This window comes from Acanthopagrus latus, chromosome 23 (genome assembly GCF_904848185.1).
Source record: "Acanthopagrus latus isolate v.2019 chromosome 23, fAcaLat1.1, whole genome shotgun sequence".
Classification (NCBI taxonomy): domain Eukaryota; kingdom Metazoa; phylum Chordata; class Actinopteri; order Spariformes; family Sparidae; genus Acanthopagrus; species Acanthopagrus latus.
In genome coordinates this window covers 19,838,098-19,860,599 of record NC_051061.1, presented here as the reverse complement: position 1 = coordinate 19,860,599, position 22,502 = coordinate 19,838,098, and the positions used below count along the sequence as shown (strand labels likewise).

The following is a 22,502-nucleotide window of genomic DNA, read 5'->3' as shown; positions in this document are numbered from 1 at the left end:
AGACTCATCACAGTGATAAACGGCAGTGAGGGTTGTAATTAGAGCTATTGCACACAGCTCTGTCTCTCTCTGCCTCTCTCTCCCCCGGTTCACTCACTCATCGAGTCTCTTCTCCTTTGCGCGTTGTCTTTCCCTCCCTCTCTCCGCTCAGCTCTGTGGAGTGGAGCATCCTCAGAGGTGGCTGACATCCTCCAGCACAGCCAGGTGCTCCACCTGAGCGATGCGACCCCTCTCCAACTGTTAACTGCGTCTGGTGCCCTTTGGAGGAGAGCCTGAACTGCCTTTGCGCAGCAACCGTTTGTTTAAGGAAATAAAAGTACGAGGGCGCACAGTGTTTTTACGCATGGAAGTTGGAATCAGCCTTTCTACATTTACGCATGGCTGTGACTCGTCTCTCCGAGAGATGCGTCCGGGCTTATGAGAGCGTGTCAGGGCGTCAAGAGCGGGATAAAAAGTGAGCAACGATGCGGGGCACTGAGCTGCTGCTCGGCTACTTTCTGGTGAAAGTTATGGTGTGCGACGCGGAGGGCGAGCCGGGTCAGACCGTCGACGACTTCCTAGTAGTGACCGGGTTCAACGACTCAAAGGAAGGAGAGAACGAGGTGACGGAGAGCCCACACATGGAGGACAAGTGCCTTGGCTACTACGACGTGATGGGTCAGTGGGATCCGCCGTTCGTGTGCAGGACGGGCAGCTACCTGTACTGCTGCGGCACCTGTGGCTTCAGGTTCTGCTGCGCGTTTAAAAGCTCCCGGCTGGACCAGACTACCTGCAAGAACTACGACACCCCGCCGTGGATGAAGACAGGAAAACCCCAGCCGAAAAAGGACGTGGCGCTGGACTCCACGAAGGATAAAACCAACCTCATTGTGTATGTCATATGCGGGGTCGTGGCCATAATGGCACTGATAGGAATTTTCACCAAACTTGGTTTGGAAAAGTCGCACCGTCCTCACAGAGAAAACATGTCAAGGTAAGACTGGATGTTACCAAGTGTTTATTTCAGCTGTCAAATACTGTGTTTGTGTTATTGTGAGTTATTCATCTGATCATTACTCTGATTTGACCTGTCAAAACATGATGTGTTACTGAGCCCTGGCATGTACCAGCTCTGTGGGAAAAAAACAATATAAAAAAAATAATTTTAATCAAAACCAAATAACAAATCAACAGGTTGTTTTGTATAAAACCGTGTCACACTCTCAAAGAGAAGTCTACCTGCACTCAAAGTGCAGTTTATTCAGCTGAGATGATGATACGTGTAAAAATGAGTCCAGTTCAACATCATTTCAACAAGTTTGAAGACACTCAGCCTGTTTATTCTCAGCTGCATAACATGAGTCAACTGCACATTTTTGTCAGTGTTACAGACGGGAGATTTTTTCTTTAAGTTCACTGTATTGTCCTTTCACTGTGAATTTAATTTGAAACCCATGACTGCTGGCTGGTGTTGCATATGAGTTCCAGCTTTAATTTAAATGATTTGCTGTCCGAATATTAAGTAAAACAAAAAAGGTTACATTCTAGTCTGGGCTTGGAGAGAAATGTGTCTGTTCATCTCAGCATGGTACAAATGAAACCAAGCACAAGGTCAGCTGTAATGTAGCACCAGACACATTCTCTCTTTCTCCACATGGACTTATCAAATCGTTAATTATCTACAGGATTTTCAACTACAATATTCATAAAATTACTGTGCCCAAAATGGCCGATTGCAGATATGAGCATCACACAATTAGTACACACACACACACACACACACACACACACACACACACACACACACACACACACACTGTCTTGCAGCCTATTCTCAAGTGTCTGGGTTGACCAATGTCTGCAATCAGTAGACTTTAGCTTGTAGCATAGCTGTCCAGGCTACTTCCTCCCTCCAGCCTTTAAAACAAATAGATCAAAAGGCACAAAAGAATAAGAAAACTGTTTGAATTAATGTCTCAAGTTTCAAAAATAACAGTTTCACTCAATATCCAGGTCAATATGCTTCGTAGACTAAAGCAGCGACATAATAAGATAAAGATGATCTGGATTCTGAGTACGAGTAGGGTGATTCATTATTGACAGCATTAATTTGAAGTTAATAAGAAGTTAATGAGATGCCTGGACAGTGCAGAACAAGGCTACAGGATATATCGCCTCAAAAAACATTTAATAAACAACTTATCTCACTCTTTTTAATGTTGTACCAGGACACAGTTTAGTGTCAGAAATTTGAGAAAGTCATTAGAGAAAACTGTGACTTGAAAAGTGGAACACCAGTAGAAAGTCTTGTTTTTGCCGACCTCCAGTGGTTAAAACTCTCGCCCGTCTGCAGTGCAACTGATGATCACTCGGTCGGTCGGCACACTTTCTCCAGTGAATGTAGCTACAGGCGTATTAGACTGTGCCGTCACCAAACTACCTGTCCTCCTGTCAGGCAGTACTGTTCTCTAGACAGTGACCTAAAATACAAAATGTCCAAGCAGACTTTGATGGTGTCTCCACCTGTAGTTCAGCTGGTCGGGAACAAGGAAAAAATAATCACACGGTGTTGCATTTAAGTTCTGGTCGAGTTTCTGTTCACAGTGACTTTTTACAAACAACACGAGTAGAGTACATTTTGTTACACAGATGCACAGGTAAGTCGTTGATTTGACAGTTTTGGTGAGACATCATCATGACTCAGGCGGGGAAACCTTCACTGCACTCAATGCAGCACGCTAATGCTTCTGTTATATTTATGTGCTTAGCTGTAACTGATTATTATTATTAGCAATATTGATAGGCAAGACTGCACATACAAAAAAATGGTTATTGATAACAAAAAAACAGGACAGGACAGAAAAAAGCTTGTTGTACAATGATGATTTGGGGGCTCATCACTGTGGGATTACTGTCAGACACTTTTTAATGGAATCAACCCAACAGACAAGGTACACTAGTGGCATTCAAGCACAGCAGTTTTAAAAACACACCAGGGTCTGTTTTAACTGAACCAAACAGATTAGCGTTGAAAACCACCCTAAATCCTACAATCAACAAAGCAAAGAGCCGATACTCAACAGTAAGATCCAGCTTTGTTTCTGTGTTGTATCTGTTTGAGCTAGACTACAGTGGCTCAACCCATCTGAATGCCATTCCCTGTTCAGCTGTCAAACCAACATTGTTGTACCTAGTGACTTTCTTAAAAATAGCCACTCTTCAGTAAGTGTTGTGACCATCTCAGTTGTGCTCTGATTGCTTGTTGCTTCCCCTGTTTTCTGTATTTAGTAGATGCAAAGTGATCATCAGCCTTGTTAGACCGTTCAGGTGGTTATGGGAGAAAACTGCCTTCATATAATGAAGAGCGAGTCTTTTGAAGTTACAATAAGTAGTGAGCTCTCCTGTGGGTTTAATCTCGGGGTTTAGGTTTGATAGTTTGTACAAACAAAATGTGACGAGACATCCAAATACCACCCGATGAGAAAGCGCAACAGGAACACAACAAGTGCTGCCCCTGGAGTCCCCCTAAAGAAAGACACAACTGAGTTGCATTGTGAGAAATGTAGGATTCAGAGTTTTTGGAGTTTGAGTCGCGATATCTCAGCCTCTCATGCTTCACTTCTTACCAGTTACTCTAAATCACCCCATGAAGAGGTCAGAGACAAATGTTTCACCTTGCTCCAAGGAGGAACCTGTTTTGCTGTTTTGTACTTGTTATTCACTAAAAGACGTCCTCTCTGACTTTGTTCCTCATCTTCACAGAGCTCTCGCGCATGTTATTCGCCATCCTGCCTCCGAACATACGGACGACATCGGACTTGGCCAGCACTATGAGAACATACAGACCAGACTCACAGTCAACAGTCTCCGTAAGTACTGTGACCTCAAGCAGCACACAGCACTGAGACACACACCTACACACACATTCACATGAGAGAGCAGTCTGTCCATGTGCTGGTGTCCAAATGTCTATGCACCAGAAATGTGCCACCACAACCAGAATTAGCTGCGAAACAGGAAGTAGTGGAAAGTTAAAAAAATAAATAAATAAATAAAAATGGTTCATCCACAATCCTGCGGGCTGGTGAAGCAATTAGTCATGCCCCTGGCAATCACTTAACATGAGCACTAATTACCACTGACAACCTAGAGCTCCTGTTTCAGAGCCAAGACTTATTGTATGCAATTGCCTCACATCTTACAACTCACTCTTATTCTCTGGTTCTTCAACAGCAACACCTACACACGCCCACGCGGATAGAAAAGCGTTCTTATTAGTGCTAACCTGCTTACTGCCTTGACAGCTCCAGTCAATAAAGCTCTCTCTGCCGCGCTCCCTCCCTCCCTCTGCAAGCTGGATAATAATGACAAATGGCATCTCATATTGAAAAAAAAAAAAGGTTTCACAGACACATTCAAGCAGCATTTTTATGGTTGTGCTTTTCATGTATAAATACCTACTCCAGCGGAATAACTGACTTTAAATGCTAAATTATTTTTAGTTTAAATGAAGATAAACTCTCCTGATTGGTCTGATTTCAAGCAGTATATAGTGAAAGAACTTCACATCCTGTATGATCCTGAATCAATAAATGATTATCCAAACCAGGTTACAATTCAGTGCTTCAGTTAAAAAGCATTACAGAACCAAGCAAATCAAACTGAATAAATGACATGAAGAGAAGTACTGATTCCCACAATTTATTTTATTTTTTTAAGAAAAAGAATAAAGTTTATCATTTTGAACATAAATATCTAGCGACAATTTCCCACTTTTATTGGAATCAAAGTTTTGGATACTTCTCACAATGTTTCAATTGAGGCAGATGCTACTAAATATCAGTTGTATACATGTTGTGTGGAGTTTTACGTTTTATCATTAATATGAAGTGTACTACAAGTGATTTCCCGGATTAGTTTGGAAGGTTTGCTAATTAGTGAAAACACCTGCTGTAATCTGCTGCTGGAATAAATATCTGCTTGTTCTTCACAGCCAGGCTTTAGATGCAATATGGACAAAAAATGGAAACTCATTTCCATATGGGGGGGGGAAGCAAATTGTGTATTCATATCCTTCAAAATTCACAGTCCATATGACATTATTTTATTTTCACATGTCATAATTTAAGTACATGAAAAAGCCACCTGCAAGTGAAAATGTGTGTTAGTGTGGTTTTCACATGAAGAAGCCAATTTCATGCGATTCATGTGTCATGTTTTGTTTCCATATGTCAAAAGCTGAACTTCATTTCACCTTGCTTCTGTCAAACTTTTCTCCACCCTCCCATCACATTTCCGATCAATATTACTGAAGAGATATATACGAATCAACTTCAAGCAAAACAAACTTCAAAATCAAAAGGCGTTCTATTTTAAGAACGCTGTCTTTTATGTTTAAGCATAGATTTTTTTTTTTTCGCTCAGTAAAGCTGAGGTAAAAAATCAGAGACTTTTCTACCTTCCCTCCTCAAAGAATAATTACCCGCTCATTATAAAGCTGCCGACATGTTGACAGGACTGATCTTCAGAAAGAGATACGGTCTGCTTTCTTTCATATAGTTTTTAATCACCTACTGTAATATTACACATACTTCTGTAATACAGAGTATTGCTAATTGCACTGAGGAAAATACTGCCTGTAGTTCAGTACTTTAGTTTGTTAGAATAATATAGCAACAAAGACTATGTGTTAACACGTTGTGGTTAGCACACTTGCATTACGGAACTCGTGTCCTGATTTAAAATCCCATGTTCCTGCCGGTCCATTGAGTATATCAAAGAAAGTCACCAATGATGTGTGGTAACATGACATCCTTGTTCTGTCACTGCACCTATTTAAAGGATAAAAAGTAAAAACTGACTTTGACAAATGTGCAGTCTCCTCACCCCTCCTGCTGCCTTCTTTGAGTCAGAAACTGATGTTATACCCATAATCATTATATATTCATATTGATATGTTCCGTTTTATTTTAAGTCTGTAGTAATCTGGAAAATTACGACAGATGGCAGAATGCCTCTTGTCCGCGGCAGCGTAAAGTGCTTTTTATTTACACTTGTTTACGCACAAGAAATGTCTAGTTTACTAAGCTTTGCACATTTGCAATTCATTGTAACAGCATTCACCTTATTCACATGGTGTAGATTCTGAGGTGTCTAACTGAGGTATCAAAATAAGAAGCTACCACCCAGAAGTTTACTTTGTATGATGGATATCTCCCAGTTGTAGCTACACAGAACACCTTAGAGAAGCACTTTTGCAGTATAAATAAAATAAAATGTTTTATTCAAGCTATTTAATTCATTTATTACTACACTGAAAAAAACCAAACAATGTTGCTCTGTTTGGATTTCCGGGGAACAGCGAGCTGGCTGCTGTATTGGAGGCATTCTTTACAATAGAGTTGGCAAAAGCTGAGGAATGATTATTGTTGTCTTGACAGCCATCAAGGTTACAAGAGATGAGGTGATATTTTTTGCCACATGGAGCCGTCTTGTACTTGTCTTCTCCAGCTGTGTGGCAGGTGTGACTATGCCCCAGCTACAGTCACTATATATCATGGACAGTGGTGCAAAGCAGTGAAATGCTCCAGAGGGAGGCCCCTTTTGCTCATCTGTTGCCTGTCAAAGATAACAAAAATCTGTCAGACTGGGCTATGAGCTCTCATTCTCCTCAAGACATCAGTAATACAGATTTTGTGAGCTGGGTTTCTTTGGCTACCAGTACTATCATGTTCATGTCCTGCCGGCCATGTGCGCACATGGGGCAATTGTGAAGTGTGGCCTCTTTTTACTCCAGGCAGTCAGCCAGAGAGAACAAAGTCTCCACTCACTGCCAACACTCCACTGGTGCATGACAGTCTATTTCCTCACTGCCAGATAGAAATATATTTCAGCAGCATTACCCCTGACAGCAGCTAAGAAATGTAGAGTCTGCCTGTGGTTCTCTTTTCCACCTGCCACATGCTGTACTGTGAACTCTGTACTGGAGCCACCCGACATTAATGACATAATTACAAACTGACAAAGCAGAGAGTGTACAAAAACTTTGGAATGAGTCGCATGAGTTACTTTTGTTTCACTTCATCGTTTGTGAGATGAGAAAGTGATTATGTACAGATTGTTACCTGAAATTTTCACCATACAGGAAAAAATGACAACACAGATATTTATATAGTTTTAATTGCGCAAACTTCTTGCCATTCATCTCTTCCCCAACTTAATTTGTATTACTGCTCTCTCAAATATGGATTTAGAAAATCGTGGCCATCTGGAATGAATGTAAACGAAATTAATACTGACTTGAATTTATTTGAATAGTGTGTAGAAATAGCTTTTTATACCATCCTGGCAGCTACTTCCTGAAGCTTCAGCTGTATCAGGACTAACGGCAGTAATTTGGCAAAAAAAGAAGTAAAAATAATCAAAACCACAAAGAATGAAAAGATACGAAAGGAGAGTTTTGTGAGCTAGTTAGTATGTGTGCCGGCTCTACAACCATTCAGTCATGGGTTTCAGTTAGTGTTGAATGTGTGGTCTTCATATACCTTCTAACTATAGTCTTTTACTTCAGCTGCTTTAATACAAACTCTCTCTCGATTGAAAAATAATATTTGTCTCGTGTTATAAGGTCCAGTGGTGATCTATCGACCAGGGAGGGACTTTTCATCTCTATATGCAAGTGATTGCTCCAGGACAGAGTACTGAGATTACTGTGATGTAATGTATTACCTAAACATACATGGGCAATACAGGGGTAGTACAGTATACTGTAGACCTGCAACTCAAAAATGGCCCTGAGAATTTTATAGCTGTGCTTCAAAATAACAAAGAGGTGCATCAGTGGTGTGGAAAATGTAGCAATGAACGATATCATATTCTCCTTTTTTTATGATCTGTATTGTATTGTTCCAAGTTAATGGAATCAATACAACCGAAATGGTCTCTTTGAGATAATACAGATATTTTGCCTGACATATTTAATGCCCTTTTGGATGATAAATATCTGCCACTGGTCATGAAATTTGTGATCAGTGAGTTATGTTTCGAGTAGCTGACTGTATAAACTGTCATCAGTTTAATATAGAACTCCTCTGAATGCCTTTCAATGACCCTGAAATATATATTAGTAATTAATATTTCACACTTTGCAATATGTTTTATAATCTTGACTTTTGAAGACAGACACATAAAAGCTGGTGCACAAATTATGCTACAATAACTGATAATGGCAAATTGCACTTACAATATAAATATAGTGTTTGAGGAGTATAACAGAAATGGCAAGATACTGACTCAGAGACAACAGACAATGTTCATCCCTATCATGAAAGTAGGCTGCCTGTAAATAAGAGCGCCCTTCTCCTTGTACCATTTATATCGGGGCATACTGCTCCCAAAATACTCTCTTAAATCTTTTATGAGTTCCAGGGAGGTGTCTGTGTCTGGAGCGTTAACTTGCTTATTTCCCTCAACAACCGTGGAGTCTTTAACCTTACGAGTCTACAGAAGTGGCCTACTTTCTTCCGGCAGCTGACATGAAGGTGGTGACTGTGACAACAGCACAAGCACAAACGACAGTCAGTCAACATAAAGTCAGATAGACGTTAAAGAGGGAGATAAACAAGTGCATACATCAGCATCTCAGTTTAAATTGAGTTTGGCATCCTGGAAATAGCAAAGTAGCATCAGATGATAACACTGAAATTCCTTGTCTTAGACTATATATAGAGGAAATCTGATATACCTGAGAGATGTTGACAAGCACAAAAAGAATGTTTTCAACAATATTTGGGGGACAAAATAGTTTGGGAATATATGATTCAGTGCATATCAATAATATTTAAATGATTTCATGACTTCTACCAGGGTCAGGGGTCTTTCAATCACAACAAAATGAAGACATAAGTATCATGACACTGCGCGACTGTGCTCCTGAATGAATGCTCCAACTAATCAGCATGTAGAGCTTTTCATGGTTGATTGAGTTTCTCTGATAAAAGACTGCATGGGACATATTTTGATTCATATCTTTGATTGTACTGTTTTTCACAGACTTTAAATATCGAGGATTTCTGAAAAACAAAAAAAACAAAAAAAACCCCATTTATATCATATATTCTCCTGGTTAAATGATCATAAGTGAAGTGAAATTAATGCATTCTATGGAGACAGACGATCTAATCTGACTTTTATCTTAAACAAGATCACACTGAATGAGAGCCCGCATGCATGGCCCACTTACAAAGAATTGTATGAAACTGAAACAGGTCAACAAGCCCAAAAAGGATCCTGGCAAGGTAACACAGATAGACTTGATGCCGAGATCTCCTGATACATATTTGGTGAATGTGGTTATTTTTCTAGGTAAAGCAGCGAGGGGCTGTCTTGACATTTAAAAAAAAAAAAAAAACATTAATATAGATAGTTATCTGCACATTACCGAAATGTAAAAGATTTAATGAGGTTTTATGAAGAATCCGTCCCTGAGTTTAATAAGTTAGCTGCAGAAATACTGTCTTTACCCCTACAGTATTTAATAAGGCTTCATATGAAACCGGATTATACGGCATGTTGATATTGCTATCATAAGGAGAACGCAGTGAAACTTTCGCTCTTTTGCTACCTTAAATGACCTCGAAATCTGTTTATACTTATTACACCACCCCCTTGTTGAGGCGTGGTGCGGTCAAAGCTGTCCTCTGCATCACTTCATGAGACAGCATTGATAATTTGAGACTTTCCAAATTAATTAGCACAGTAATAAAGTTTCTTGCTGACCGGTGGGGAATAAGAGCCTAATTAACCTATTTTCTGTATTAATGATCTGTTTTTATCAGACACATTCTAGACCAAGGACTAGTGGACACATTTTAAAGTTTGTAAACTTTAACCATCAGCAGTGGCAGTGATGATGAGATAGACATTTTATTGGTGCTAGACTCACAGTGGATTAATACTGGTACCTCCTCTGAGTCAGGTTACCTTTAAAAGGAAACCTGTATGAGTCAAATAACATAATGAGTGCTGATTCACAACCTTGTGACTCTTAAAAATGACTGTCATTCTGATTTTATGCTTAAAGGCTTAAGAGTAGTAAGCAATAGATGAATGATGGAAACTGTCCGCATTAAGTATTACTCCATAAACATGTTGACGTCTCTACTCAGATATTTATACCGAGCACATGCAGCAGTCTTCCAAATGCTGCCTTATCTCCTCAAGTCTAACCGAGGAGAAGACACTCTGAACATCTGTTTGTTCTGTCATGCCAGTAGGCAGGGGGCCAGTCTATTTGCTGTGCACCCTTTAATTTACCAGATGTCTACTGTAGGATTAGTACAGTTTCACAAAGAGCAGTCATGACTCTCCAGCTGGGTCCCCAGAAAAACCTACTTAAAGGAAAGTGACGCCACCACGGTAGAGAAACAATTTTACTATATTTACATCCATCCATCCGTCCATCCATCAGGCTCATGTATATCCTGGGAATTTGACATCAAGTAACCACGGAAACAAAGCCAGTTTAAATGAAATAAACAAGCAATACATTTTGAACATGTTACCCCAGTGATTACAGGACATGTGTCAGAATGTATAGATTAATGAGCTGTTTTTTTCCTCCTTCAGACAACAACCAGATGAACAACCTGGCTAAAACATCCACTCTGATAGTACAGCCCTACCCGGCTGTGGGACCAATCACTAGCCCCTATGAGCAACCGACGCCTGTCAAGGATCTGAACCAGTATGCCACGCTAAAGGCCGTGGGTGAGTTGTTTACAAGGAGCCACAATGATGATAAAGCATACAGCATTTTATTTGATTAGGCAGCACATTATACGTTTTATAAACGAAACTAGCATAATTAATCAGGGTTTCCCTTCATCAGTTGAAGAGTGTCAAAGTTTAGAGGAGCAATGTGTAAGATACAGCCAGAAGTGTTGCTTAAAACATGAAACATTATCAGTGTGAAGAAACAACAGTGTTGATGTTATATCAAAGACATCTATGTACTATGTTGCAGAGGTGTCCAGCCAGACAGCCTGGGCCCGTCCTGTCTCATAATACCACTTTGTACCAGCAAGAGTCTGATAGCCCCTGTAGTTTCAGCCGGCAGATATATGCTAGCTGTTAGCATAATAAATGAACAAAATAAAATAAATACTCTTATTTCCGTTTTGAGAAATACAACCATACGCCTTCTGTTTCAAGTTTCTGCCTTCTAACAAACTACAACGAGCTTGATTGCTTCGTTAACTCGTGGTGGCCCCGTTGCCAGGGGTTACTCCCCCCCTCTGATTCCGAGGTCCCTGTGCAGACAAACTCTAGGGCAGCTGGCTGCACGGCTAACTAAGCCAGGAGTTAATTACTCTGGTGATAGGCTGCCTCCTATGCTTTTGGAGCCACCTTTGAATTCTGTCCATATTTTACAAATGACACCCTTTAGGCACGCAGAATCTGTAATCTGGGTATCTGAATAATATGAGTAATGAGGCAGAAAATGTATCTGAAATGATTCGTGAAATGTTTTATAGAATACCAGTAATTTTATTTTGTGTTGTTGGTCTCAACAGACAAAAAAAACAGGATATTACAATTTTCTGCTCACTGCACTTATTAGAGAGCTTCAGTCCCAAATCTCTATCTTTAATTTAGCATTAAAAGGACTTAATACAATGTGGCTTTGGCAGGTGTTTAGTCCTTCATTATTTATTTACTTTATATACAGCAAAAGGCCGGTTTGTACAGCACATGCTGTTCGGTATCTACTTCAAAACTGCCCTTTTCTTTCAATGGAAACCTTGCTGGTCTGACTCTACATCAAATCTTGGGCTCACAGAAATCCTTGTCAGTTAATCTATAGTCCATCAATGCCAACAGAGAAGAAAACTGCAAGATTAAATATAGAAGCAAGTTTGTGGTTTTTCTCATGTGCTAATTTTGGAATGTCTGCAGCCAGTGCCTGGACAAACAGCATCTGAAACAAGAAATAACAGCACACACCAAAATAGTACAACTCAGCAAGATGATGCCAAAGGATTTTTCATCAGAACATTTTCTTTGGAGCATCAAAGTATTCATTTGCATTTCTGCAAATCATAAAACAACACTAAACGGATACAATAGTGCAAAATAAGGAAAGTCACTCCTTTTATGTTCATTAGGGAAATAGTACGTGTTTTGTGAGTATGATTTCCTGAAATGTTTGAGCAGATATTTAATTAAACATAACGGCCAACATGTCGACAGTTTATGTTACAGTAGAGCGCATACAGTCAGGCACACTTTGTGTCAAAATAAAACCATCACTAGTAGTTTTATATAGAGACAAACATAATATCAGAATCAAAGTGTGCAGTAAAGCTGTTTGTGGGTTCGTATTTATTGCTATTTATCAGTGTGAAATGTCTTTTTATAGATTCTACCTGAATCAATTAGACCTGGCCATGGAGGGGGTGACACCTGTCAGCATGTGTGTAGTTGATCCAGTCACATGACACAACTGAAGCTCCTCCACCAATAATGCAGCAAGGTGCCATCAAACAAACCAATCATTAGAGAAAATAAAAATAGAGCAAATTTTAGCTAATGAGACTGGGGACAGGAGACAATCAGGAGCAATCAAAACTCAAATGAGTTGGGGCGTAGTGATGAGATGCAACTCTACTGTACACAGTGAGCCATGTGAGCCCCTGTGGTCCTAATATACATGTTGATCTGCCCCCACTGATGCGGGTTTTTACTGGAGTAGCTGCTGTAAAGAATATACTGCTCATCATCACATCTCTTCTCTGTATCATGGAGTGTGATCTGGAGCACAGACACAGCCCACAGCAGATCACGAGACCACATTAAAGGTTATCTTGGAGACGTTTCATTAAAAAAACTGTGAAATGTGAGCAGATAATCCCAAAGGCTAAATCGGGGCTGGGTGTGCTCAGGCTCAATTAGTGCACAACTGAATGCTGTTTTCATACATGGCCTGCACCTGATTTAATACATAAGATCACACCACAGTGGAACAGTAGTTCTAAGCAAATTAGTGCGGATGACTAAAACAAGACAAAAGCCAAAAGAGAGAATATTCTGTGCAGTGGTGTACTGGGAAACATATAAGCCTTAATGAGTTCCCAGTGTTGTAATAAATTGTGATGTTATGTGACGGCTGTTATTATATGTGTGTGTGTGTGCGTGTGTGTGCAGTCCTAACTTGTTGATGTAGACGGTTAGGACTGAATGAAGCCTGCAGACACTACCAGGCTGATAAAGAACTTCCAATTCTTCTTTATATTTCCAGCTTGAATAAAACATCAGTCAATGACAAGGCATTAAAACACAGAGTTTCTTCTTTGAAAGATGCCATAACAAGATTATCTATCATCTATATTAAGAAAATCATCATGATTTATTTTTATTAAGGTTCAGCAATCAAGGAAATTATGAAAACATAATGTGGACAACACCTTAATTTCCTGCGTGACTTTAGAGACATTGACAGCATTTGTATAGGTTAATAAATGTTAGTTTTACACACAGTAAATTTGTGCTTGATGATGTGAAATTGAACTACTTGACTCTCTTCTCTCTCTTGGTTTTTCTTTTTTTTTTTGGTGGGGGGGGGAATGCTTTGACAACTACATTTTACTTTAGGCCTATTTTTGGCTGCCTGTCTAGTTCTGTACTCAGGACACAATGCCGTGGCTAATGAAAGGAAAAATGACAAGAACTATCATGTTGTTTATCTGCATTTATTAGCAGAGAAAGCTAATGACAGCTTCTACGGCAACCGGCGGCAACTGATCGAGATGACAACCAAGGGCAGCCTTCCAATGGAAGCTGTGGATATGGAGCCAGAGCCGAGTAATCCTTATAGCCCGCCCAGACAGCTGTCTGCAAAGCAGAACGGACACAAGTACAAAAGCCCCAAGAGCCGCAGCTCCCAGTCGCTGTCCTACAGCTCCAACACTGCTGTCAGCCCAGGAGGGCTACGACCCTGGGACAGCAAGGACACGCTGGGACTCCGACACAGCTATGGCACAAAGAAACTGTGTATCATAGAGAAGGAGCTGCACACCACCCGCTACCTTCCTCCACAACCATACTTCGTTACCAACAGCAAGACAGAAGTGACCGTATGAGGGACTGACAAAACATCAGACTTAAAAAGAGTCTGCATTTAAGAAAGACAGTAGCTGCTGACTGCGGGTGGTGTTGAAAGAAATCAGCATGGACCCTACTATGTGCAGGCGTGCATGCAATGGGCGGCATATAAGACGCCATGCCTCAGGAGGGCACAGTGATGGGTATGTTGATATTCATATAATCCAACAGTTACAACAAAACATAAAAGTATATAACAGTGATGAGACACGTGACACATACAGAACTGTCATCAGTATTTATGGGGATATCAGCAGACCTTAAAATGAAAGTATATTATATAAGTCCTTTCAACATTGTCTTAATGAGAAAGCCTTCCTTATTTATCTAATCAAGGTTGAGTAGCCTGTGGTTTATTGGATATTGACAAAATCCTTTACCGGCCAATTTATAGATACTGTCTGAAAATGTTTGACACCGTTCCGCTGTGAGATAGATAGTGCAGTGTCCAGGGATGATGCATTTGAGAAAATGACCTTATAAGCATTTTGTTAATCTGTTAATTTGAAAATGTGAGCAGAAACAGTTGGTCACACACAACGTCAAAGACAATGGCTATCACAGGCTTAAGTAAGCACTGTTTAAATTTAAGAAAGGAGACATAATTTTTGTCTAAACGTATGTTTTTCAGGTTTGTTTCCAAAATGCTGTAGCTACATCCATTTTGGAGAGTCATTAGTTTATTATTCAGTGTCTCAAAACTATAGAGGACTCAGTCTGTGAAAGTGTTGCTGTTGACATAAATGACTTCAAATTCATTAAAAGATCCATTTGAATTTTGTGAACGTGGTGTCACTTCTCAAAATGGTAGATGTCTCCAAAACCCTCCAGAAATGCATCCAAACAATGTTACTGCTGACAGACATCCATCAGATACATATATTTCTATGATCACTAGGAGAAGTAGCTGCAGAGTATTGAACCAGTGTTGTATTGGTGTAATAGTGCCTCTCATCAGTACCAGCATGTGTGTGATTATCCTAGAATATACTGTAGACGAAGCCCCAGTGTTAGAATATTCATCGGTCTAGTCGTCCATTATACCCCCAATAAAAGTGAAGATGGTGACTCAGAGTTTGATTCATGGTTGAAACTCTCAGCTTTTATTACAAATCAATCCTTAAAACTAATTTTTATTGAATGTATCTGGTCCGGACAGTCTGAAACCAGTGGTACAGTAGCAGTTGATGTGTCCAGTTTGGGAGTTGATGGTTAATTAACTTTTTGTCAGGATTGAATGTAAAATATTAAGTAAAGTTTGTTTTTTTTTTCTTGGTCAATATTCATATAAATGGGTCAGCTAAAGACGTATAAAAATTTTTGTCTGACTGACACTTGGAACTTGTTGATATTTACCTGCTCTTGTGGTATTTTAGTTAACTATAAAAAAGTGTTAGTTTTAATATTGGTCATTACTTCTTATTTCAGCTTATCACATTCCAGGGGCGACGTCGCTCCATGTATTCCATTAATTACGTAGCCTATGATGGCCGGATGCACGTGCAGCCCGTCACCAATGGCATTTTGTCTAAAACAGGGTTTTTACAGGGACCACACCTGTAGGCAGTCTTTGTGTGATCGGGGTCTTACTCATGCCGCTGACTATTTCAAGCAGCTGAGGAAAAGGCAGCACTCACACAAGTGGGAAGTGTTAACTTCTAGTATAAAAAGGTCTATTTGTGTATTATCAAGTCTAAATCGTAGCCGTTTTTATTCTCACAGACTTCCAACCAAACTGTATGCACAATTTCCCTAAAAACTCTATATCCAGTGCACATAATTAACCGACTGTTTCAGTGTTTCACCAATATATGAAATCTTTTATTAACACTGTTCGAACTCAGCTAATTCAGCTGTTAATTCAGATCGGATCTTTATTGACATAAACAGTATTGTATAGTTGCTACCACTAATTGTGTTTGTTTTGTGAATGCATACTGTTTGTTTTTATTCCTCAAAGATACTGAAATCACTATCACTGCTATTAAGCTACAGTATATATTTACACATAAAGATCTACTGTAATACTGTCATAATAACATCATATGTATGATATCAGTTTGCTTTGTGACATCACAGCAGCAATGTTATTGGAGTAAAATTTGAAGGAAAGCCCCCTATGGTCACCGGTCAGGTTACTACTTACAGCTATGAATTCTTTGTACCACTATTGGCTCATTATCCGAGTATGCATTTGATTACCTAACTGCTCATCAATGTTGTTATGCATCACTTTGGTTCAAGATGCCCTGTTAAATATATATTCACCACCTCTGTATCTGACAGTTCACATCCTCCAGTTATTCTGGAAAATGACTGAGAATTAAAGCGTTTTCCATACATTGTGTAGTAAAATATAAAAAAACAAAAAACAAAAACACATTGTCAGTGTCTTGCAAAAACTCTGAATCTCTAAAATGCCTCTTTTGTTGTTTTGAGTGATATGAAATTACAGTTGAAGCAGTGATTCAGTTTCGTCGTGGCATTTTCAAATTGTTTCAGTGCAGTCCAGAAAAGGCCATGGTTCATGAAACATTTTTTAAATGTGGAAAACCTCTATGGCTGCCTTTTACAGCGATACAAGGTTTCTGTAAGGTAGTGCACGGCAAACACGTCAACTTATTTTCATGTATTAGATATACGATCCGAGTGTAGCCTACCTTGTACGAAGGAAATTGACATGAGCAACTGTAGCACAACGTTAGTGGACTTTGTTTACCTGTTATTTGTAAGTTAATTGGTTTCAGTAAAGCACAACAGCTCTTTATCCTTTTGTTCAACTGACTTACCTCTTTCTTTAAGATTAAAAAGAAAAAAAAACAACAACCATTTGGCCGATGGTTGGGTCCCGTGTGCCAGCAGCAAAAAAGAAAAAAAAAGAAAGGAAATGCAATTAATCACAAAAACAAAACAAATTCTACAGCTGTCTGTAGCAGTTTTTGGTGCTTAATAAAACCCTTTTGTTTTTTTCTTCCTTTTATAAATTCTTATTCTTGGGGGTTCTATGAGCTGTTCCAACAACACCGCACCAGATGGTATCATATTAACATGGAGGGGCACTTGAGTGGAGCCAAAAGACCTCCTCGGTATAATATACTACAGTTTATGGGACTTTCTGTTGAAGTGTGCTCCAGCTGTGAAAAGTGACGTGTCATTATACTGTCCAAATTAAAAATTATTTTTAATAACTCTGTGTCTTCTCCAGACTTTATTAAAGCCCTTTCTTTATTTGTCCTTGATAGCTATGATTATATAACTTGACTTGTCTGCTTTATATTACTACAGAACCTTTTCCCAGTGGTCATTTCTCACAGTTCTCAGCAGCTATATGCAGCAACATCTACATATGTTTGAGTTGAACTGCACATTTAAAGAAATAATCTTGGCCTTGAAAATGCAGTGTAACAAACATTAACTCATTTTTGAATAGAATAAAATGAACTGAAATTACATGAAATAGTCGAAGGCTCTCTGTCAATGAAGAAAAAACTACAACTTCTCGAACAACTGGACAATAACAGCTAGAACCTTACAATTTATGCTTATTCAGTCTGAGAACTGGGAGCTGTGCACATTGATTTCCTCATTGTAGCCTCACTACAGCTGTACCCACTGAGAGGCATTTCTTCAAGTGGCTGTCACTCTCCTGGCCTTTATAAATAAAAGGATCAATTCAGTCCAGTGCTAATGCCTCGTGGAGACAGTCGAACTCCATGGAGAGAGGGAGGTTTGCCTCTTATGCAACAGCAGTAGAACAGCACAGTAATGAAAGGAGCAGAACAAAGCAAAAAGTGAAAGGAGGAGAGAGTTATTTGCTATCAGAACCAAACAATTTGCTTTGTGTATGTGCTTGGTGGTACAGCCTCCACATAGAATATGTTTCTGAACACTGGAATACTTAATGCACAGGAAACAACACAGAGGTTGACTGAGCGCAGGTTGAGATCACTTTGCTACTTTTAAACTGGTTGGAGAATTCAATCAATTTTTGACTTGTTTCTGCAGATTACTGCTGTTTACAGTCGTGCTTTCTATCAGAACTTCCGTTTCAACAAGCCTGTGGGAGCACTGTCATTTTCTTTAAAACGCCAGGAGACATTCTTGTTAATTAGCAAATGATGTTTCCTACCACCAGAGTGGTTCCCTCTGGAAATTAAATCAGCACAATAACCTAATTCAGTCAGACAGAGGGGGCACAGCAATGTCCCGATGTGTGAAAAATCTTGATCCAACAGCAGTGACACTAAAAAGTTACATGATTTATTAAACATGAAACAGAACACCTGATCCAACAAGGGGAAAAACAAACGCACTGGGTAAATGAGTGGGGAGTAAACAACTTCTCCTCACCGCTGCATGAACTGACATAAAAGCTTCTACATGGATATTTACACCAAAAGTACAACTTTACATAAGAAATATTTCATTAGCCCCGGGGTTACTGCTTCAGCTCCACACTATAGTTGTGGATATAAAATCATTGAGGGGATAAATGGAAGGTGACAGAGCTGCAGACCAGTGGATTTTGCTCCCTTCCCGTGACAATCATGGTTTATTCCCATCACGGAGAGCAGATGAGAGATAAACACTCTGCTTTATTTGTTCTAGATCCAGTGTGCACATATTATGCATCTCGTGGCTTTACTAAGATAAACAGCCATCTACATAATTGTATATCCTCAACATATACTTCAACATTAATTTCTCTGTCTGCTATCCTAGTATTATTCTCCTTTTCTCTGCAATGATCACACAAATGCTTGTATACAGCACACACACATAAACAAACCCAAGCACACCATCTACACTGATGCTGCAACCCTCAACTAAAAACATCACATCCAGTAATTTCCACCCTTACTATCAATCTGGCCTACAACAGGCTAATGGAAGTGCTGACTCTGCCGGTTTGAGACACACCCGCCCAGAGGCTCAGGGTGGATTTATGAGTGAACAAGACTTAATTGTAAGAATGCAATTAAAGCATGTAATAAGGACTGTGTATGACAGGTCATCTCTCCTACCACAGCTGCTAACAAGGATGTACATTTAAAAGTGTAACAGACATGTAATATTATGCACAGTGTGAGTTTTTTAAGCACCTTATCAAATGATTTCAGTTGATTTTTAATTCCTGCGTCATACTTCTTCTTTCATTCATTCACTCGACAAAGAAAGACTAATCCGAGTATTTGCCATCGCTCCAATAACAATGCAGTTGGAGCCCAGCAAGAAGCTTCAAATGACAAGGCGCTGTCTGCATTTCTTAGTCCCGGACATAAAAAAAACTGGACAGTGACAGGTTACGGCTCCTGATTCCTCTTTAGCTGTCGCTTATTAAAAGTAATAACTTCTCTACTAAATTTGAGTTATCATCAGAGATAATGAGAGACATCTTACTGGAAAACTGTGTCCCAGAAGCAACCGATGAACGTGCAGTCTTTATGTCATTCAGTTAGGTGTACCTGCCAAGACACTTCAGGATATGTTGCATTTTAATTCACTATTTATCTCAGTTGCCGAAGCCTCATGATTCAGTTATTTCGGAAATCTGTGTCATTTCTCCTCTTTCTCTGGTGCTTTCTGAGAGTCAGAGGGAGATTAAGACAAAGAAAGAGAAGTGGAGGACTAATGTCTGTGTTTGTGAGATTTGTGCTTTTCAGGCTCTCTCCCACTTGTGACTAGCAATGTAATGAACAAACACTCTAATCCACAAACACTGTTATGCTGGTGTATCCTTTGTAATGAAAGAAAAAAAGAATAAAACGAGGAGCTGTGGTGATTTCTGAAAGAAGACATCAGTAGGCATAATTTCCACAGTACTGTCGTCAAGCTAGATTGTTAATAAGTGAACAATTCCCTTCACATAAATAGATACCGAAAGGGGCCAGAAAAGGCTGTCAATGCTCCATATTAATCCGTTCTCCAGACCAGTGCAGAGTAACATAACCCAGATCGTTGGGCTGCTACAAAAGCAAGCGAAGCAGCTTGGAGCAAAATCTGAGAGTTTCTGAAAAGGAGGCACACAGAGATTAGGAATGTGGAGCTCCTCAGAGAGATGCCTCTACAGCCGACAAAGACACTGGGAAGTCTTTCTTCCTGCTCAAGGCAGAAAGAAAGGTCATGTTATTTTGGGATAGGGACTGTTTTTCCTGGGTTCCAAGTCTGTCATACTCTGATTATCTTCCTGGTGTCATCACCTCAAAACTCTCCCTTTTATGAAGTTTGCAGTATGTTTGAATGAGGAGATATTTTCATGGTCACTGTTGCCTGCTTCATTTATGACAGATTCATATCTATGCCTCTCTGACAGAGGTCAGGAGAGAACCCTGTAGAAAGAAGGGATGTCTCTTTTGAGTTTGTGTGTTTTGTGCATTGTTTTGTTTTGAGTCTAAACAAATTATGTGACACTCTAAAGCACATAATGCATCTACCAGTAACTCCAGTGCTTCCCATATCAACAGTTTTGCTCATTTCTTTGCTATTAAAGAAGCAATAAAGATAATTTCTTTAAGTCTTCAGTAGTGACCCTACTTACAGGGGAATGCTGGTCCTGTGTTTAAATAATTTGGTGTCAATAATTCCGAAGGCTCTGGAATTGATCCAGCAGATTGCATGACACAAGTCTTTATCAAACAGCTAGATGAGGGAGATACTTTGTAAGGTGGAACATGAGTGCCTATTTTTCCATCTTCTTCCCTATTGTGGGTATTTGAGTCCCACAATGATACATTAGACATGATTAACTTTTCAATTTAACAGTCAATATATCTTATTGCTAACAGTGTAAAACAAGTCTCCTCAGAGGCTACTGGCAAGCGCACATAGAAATTTTGCAAACATAGCTGGTGCGATTAAATCTAAATGTGAAATGATTCAATAAACTGGTGCATGGGGAGCATCACTGACGGATACTCAACAGATGAAGCTTGAAACGGAAAAATATTTCAGATGAGTCAGACACTGGTGACAAATACTGTGGAGAGCGGAGCTCTTCAGAGTTTCACCACAGTCAATCAAGAAATGTCATGGAAAGGTTGAGTGATGGCGAGCTCATGAAATGTAAAATCACATTTTCTATAAAGGAGCACAGTGATTTTCAAACCCCTGTTTGGAAACCTTCTGGGTCACAAGAAAATTAAAGTGGATACCAAATTACTCTCAGTGACTTAAAACATGATAAGGACTTCAGTGGCCTGTTTTTATTGCAGAGTTAGTATGATTTATTTTACTTGTGTCTTTCTGCTTCTTTCTGTTCAGCACTCTGCAAACTTAAAGAGACCATTATAATGTATAATGTATTAATTTAATTCCTGAAAGCTGTATTAAAGCTGGCTTTAATACATAATTAAATTATCATTAAAATTAACTAGCCAGATGTCAATCACTGTGGTAAAGAAGCATAGTGCAAGAAGATATTTTAAAACAAAATTACATGGGTGAAGAGCGAAGAGAGAAGGTGAGCAGACTGTCAGCGCAACAAAGCCAATTTTGTTCAGGTCATCCACACTTAGAAAAGGGTACAAAGAGCTACTATTATTAGTTCAACTTCTGGCTCACTATGAAAATCTGGTAAGTTTGGACCTTTGACACACAAGGGTAAATGTATTTTGTATTTTTGAAATAGAGTTAAATTGCTTCCATGCTGGTTAAAATGCTCTGTAACCTGACGTGCCAAAACCCATCTGGAGAGTCGCCCTGACAAACTGTTTGGAAAAGGGCAGACATTTTCAAAAAATACTTGGCAGGTGATTTCTATTACCGCCATCCCAGGCTAAATTCAACCAACAAAGTAGAGCAGCACCAGCAGAACCAGTTGGTAAATTAAACTCTTACCAGTTGAGAGAAGAGCTAAAACATCTTTTCCATTCCAAAAAAAAAGCCTTTTGTGTCATTCTTTCATCTTCTTTCAATGAAGAAATACTCCCCAATTCACTTACAATTCTATAACAGCACATTTGCTAATCTTGGGAGCTGCCATTGTTGTTTCCATATAAACAGTCGCTTCTCTCGCTAGCCATCACATCTGAACCACCATGCACATAGCTAATAGGATCACATGAACGCAAATCCAGCCTCGCAGGGTACTGATCAGTAAAGATAAAAGTCAGCTTTAAAGGGTTGATAATGTGAAATATTGACTATTCTTGCTATTTTTTTGTTAATATTACATTTCTGGCTCTCACCACCATCAAACATGTTAAACTCTTTCTTTCTTAGTGTTAAACCGTGATGAAGGCGTGTTACTGCATACAACTGAAATATCCACCAGGGAAAAAAAATTCTCGATCAAGACGGTAACGTAACTGTGACGACTACAGCTCTAATAAAATCAGATGGAAGAAAGCAGCCTTGCTCCAGAG

The 22,502-nt window shown here is 39.4% G+C and overlaps 2 protein-coding genes across 7 annotated transcripts in view; one reads left to right on the top strand and one right to left on the bottom strand.

Moving 5' to 3' along the window:
• The window catches only part of mrtfbb (myocardin related transcription factor Bb), a 67,961-nt gene that overhangs the window by 35,133 nt on the left and 10,326 nt on the right, over window positions 1-22,502 (bottom strand). The window lies entirely within an intron of this gene.
• On the top strand, window positions 55-17,328 carry shisa9b (shisa family member 9b). 2 transcript variants are annotated; one of them, XM_037090013.1, is made up of 4 exons: window positions 55-973; window positions 3,742-3,848; window positions 10,606-10,746; window positions 13,738-17,328. In XM_037090013.1, the coding sequence occupies exons 1-4, from the start codon at window positions 465-467 to the stop codon at window positions 14,115-14,117; spliced, it is 1,137 nt and encodes a 378-aa protein (XP_036945908.1). In that variant the 5' UTR covers window positions 55-464; the 3' UTR covers window positions 14,118-17,328. The 2 variants fall into 2 exon arrangements, with proteins under 2 accessions (XP_036945908.1, XP_036945906.1); XM_037090011.1 differs by having other exon boundaries at window positions 62-973; window positions 13,735-17,328.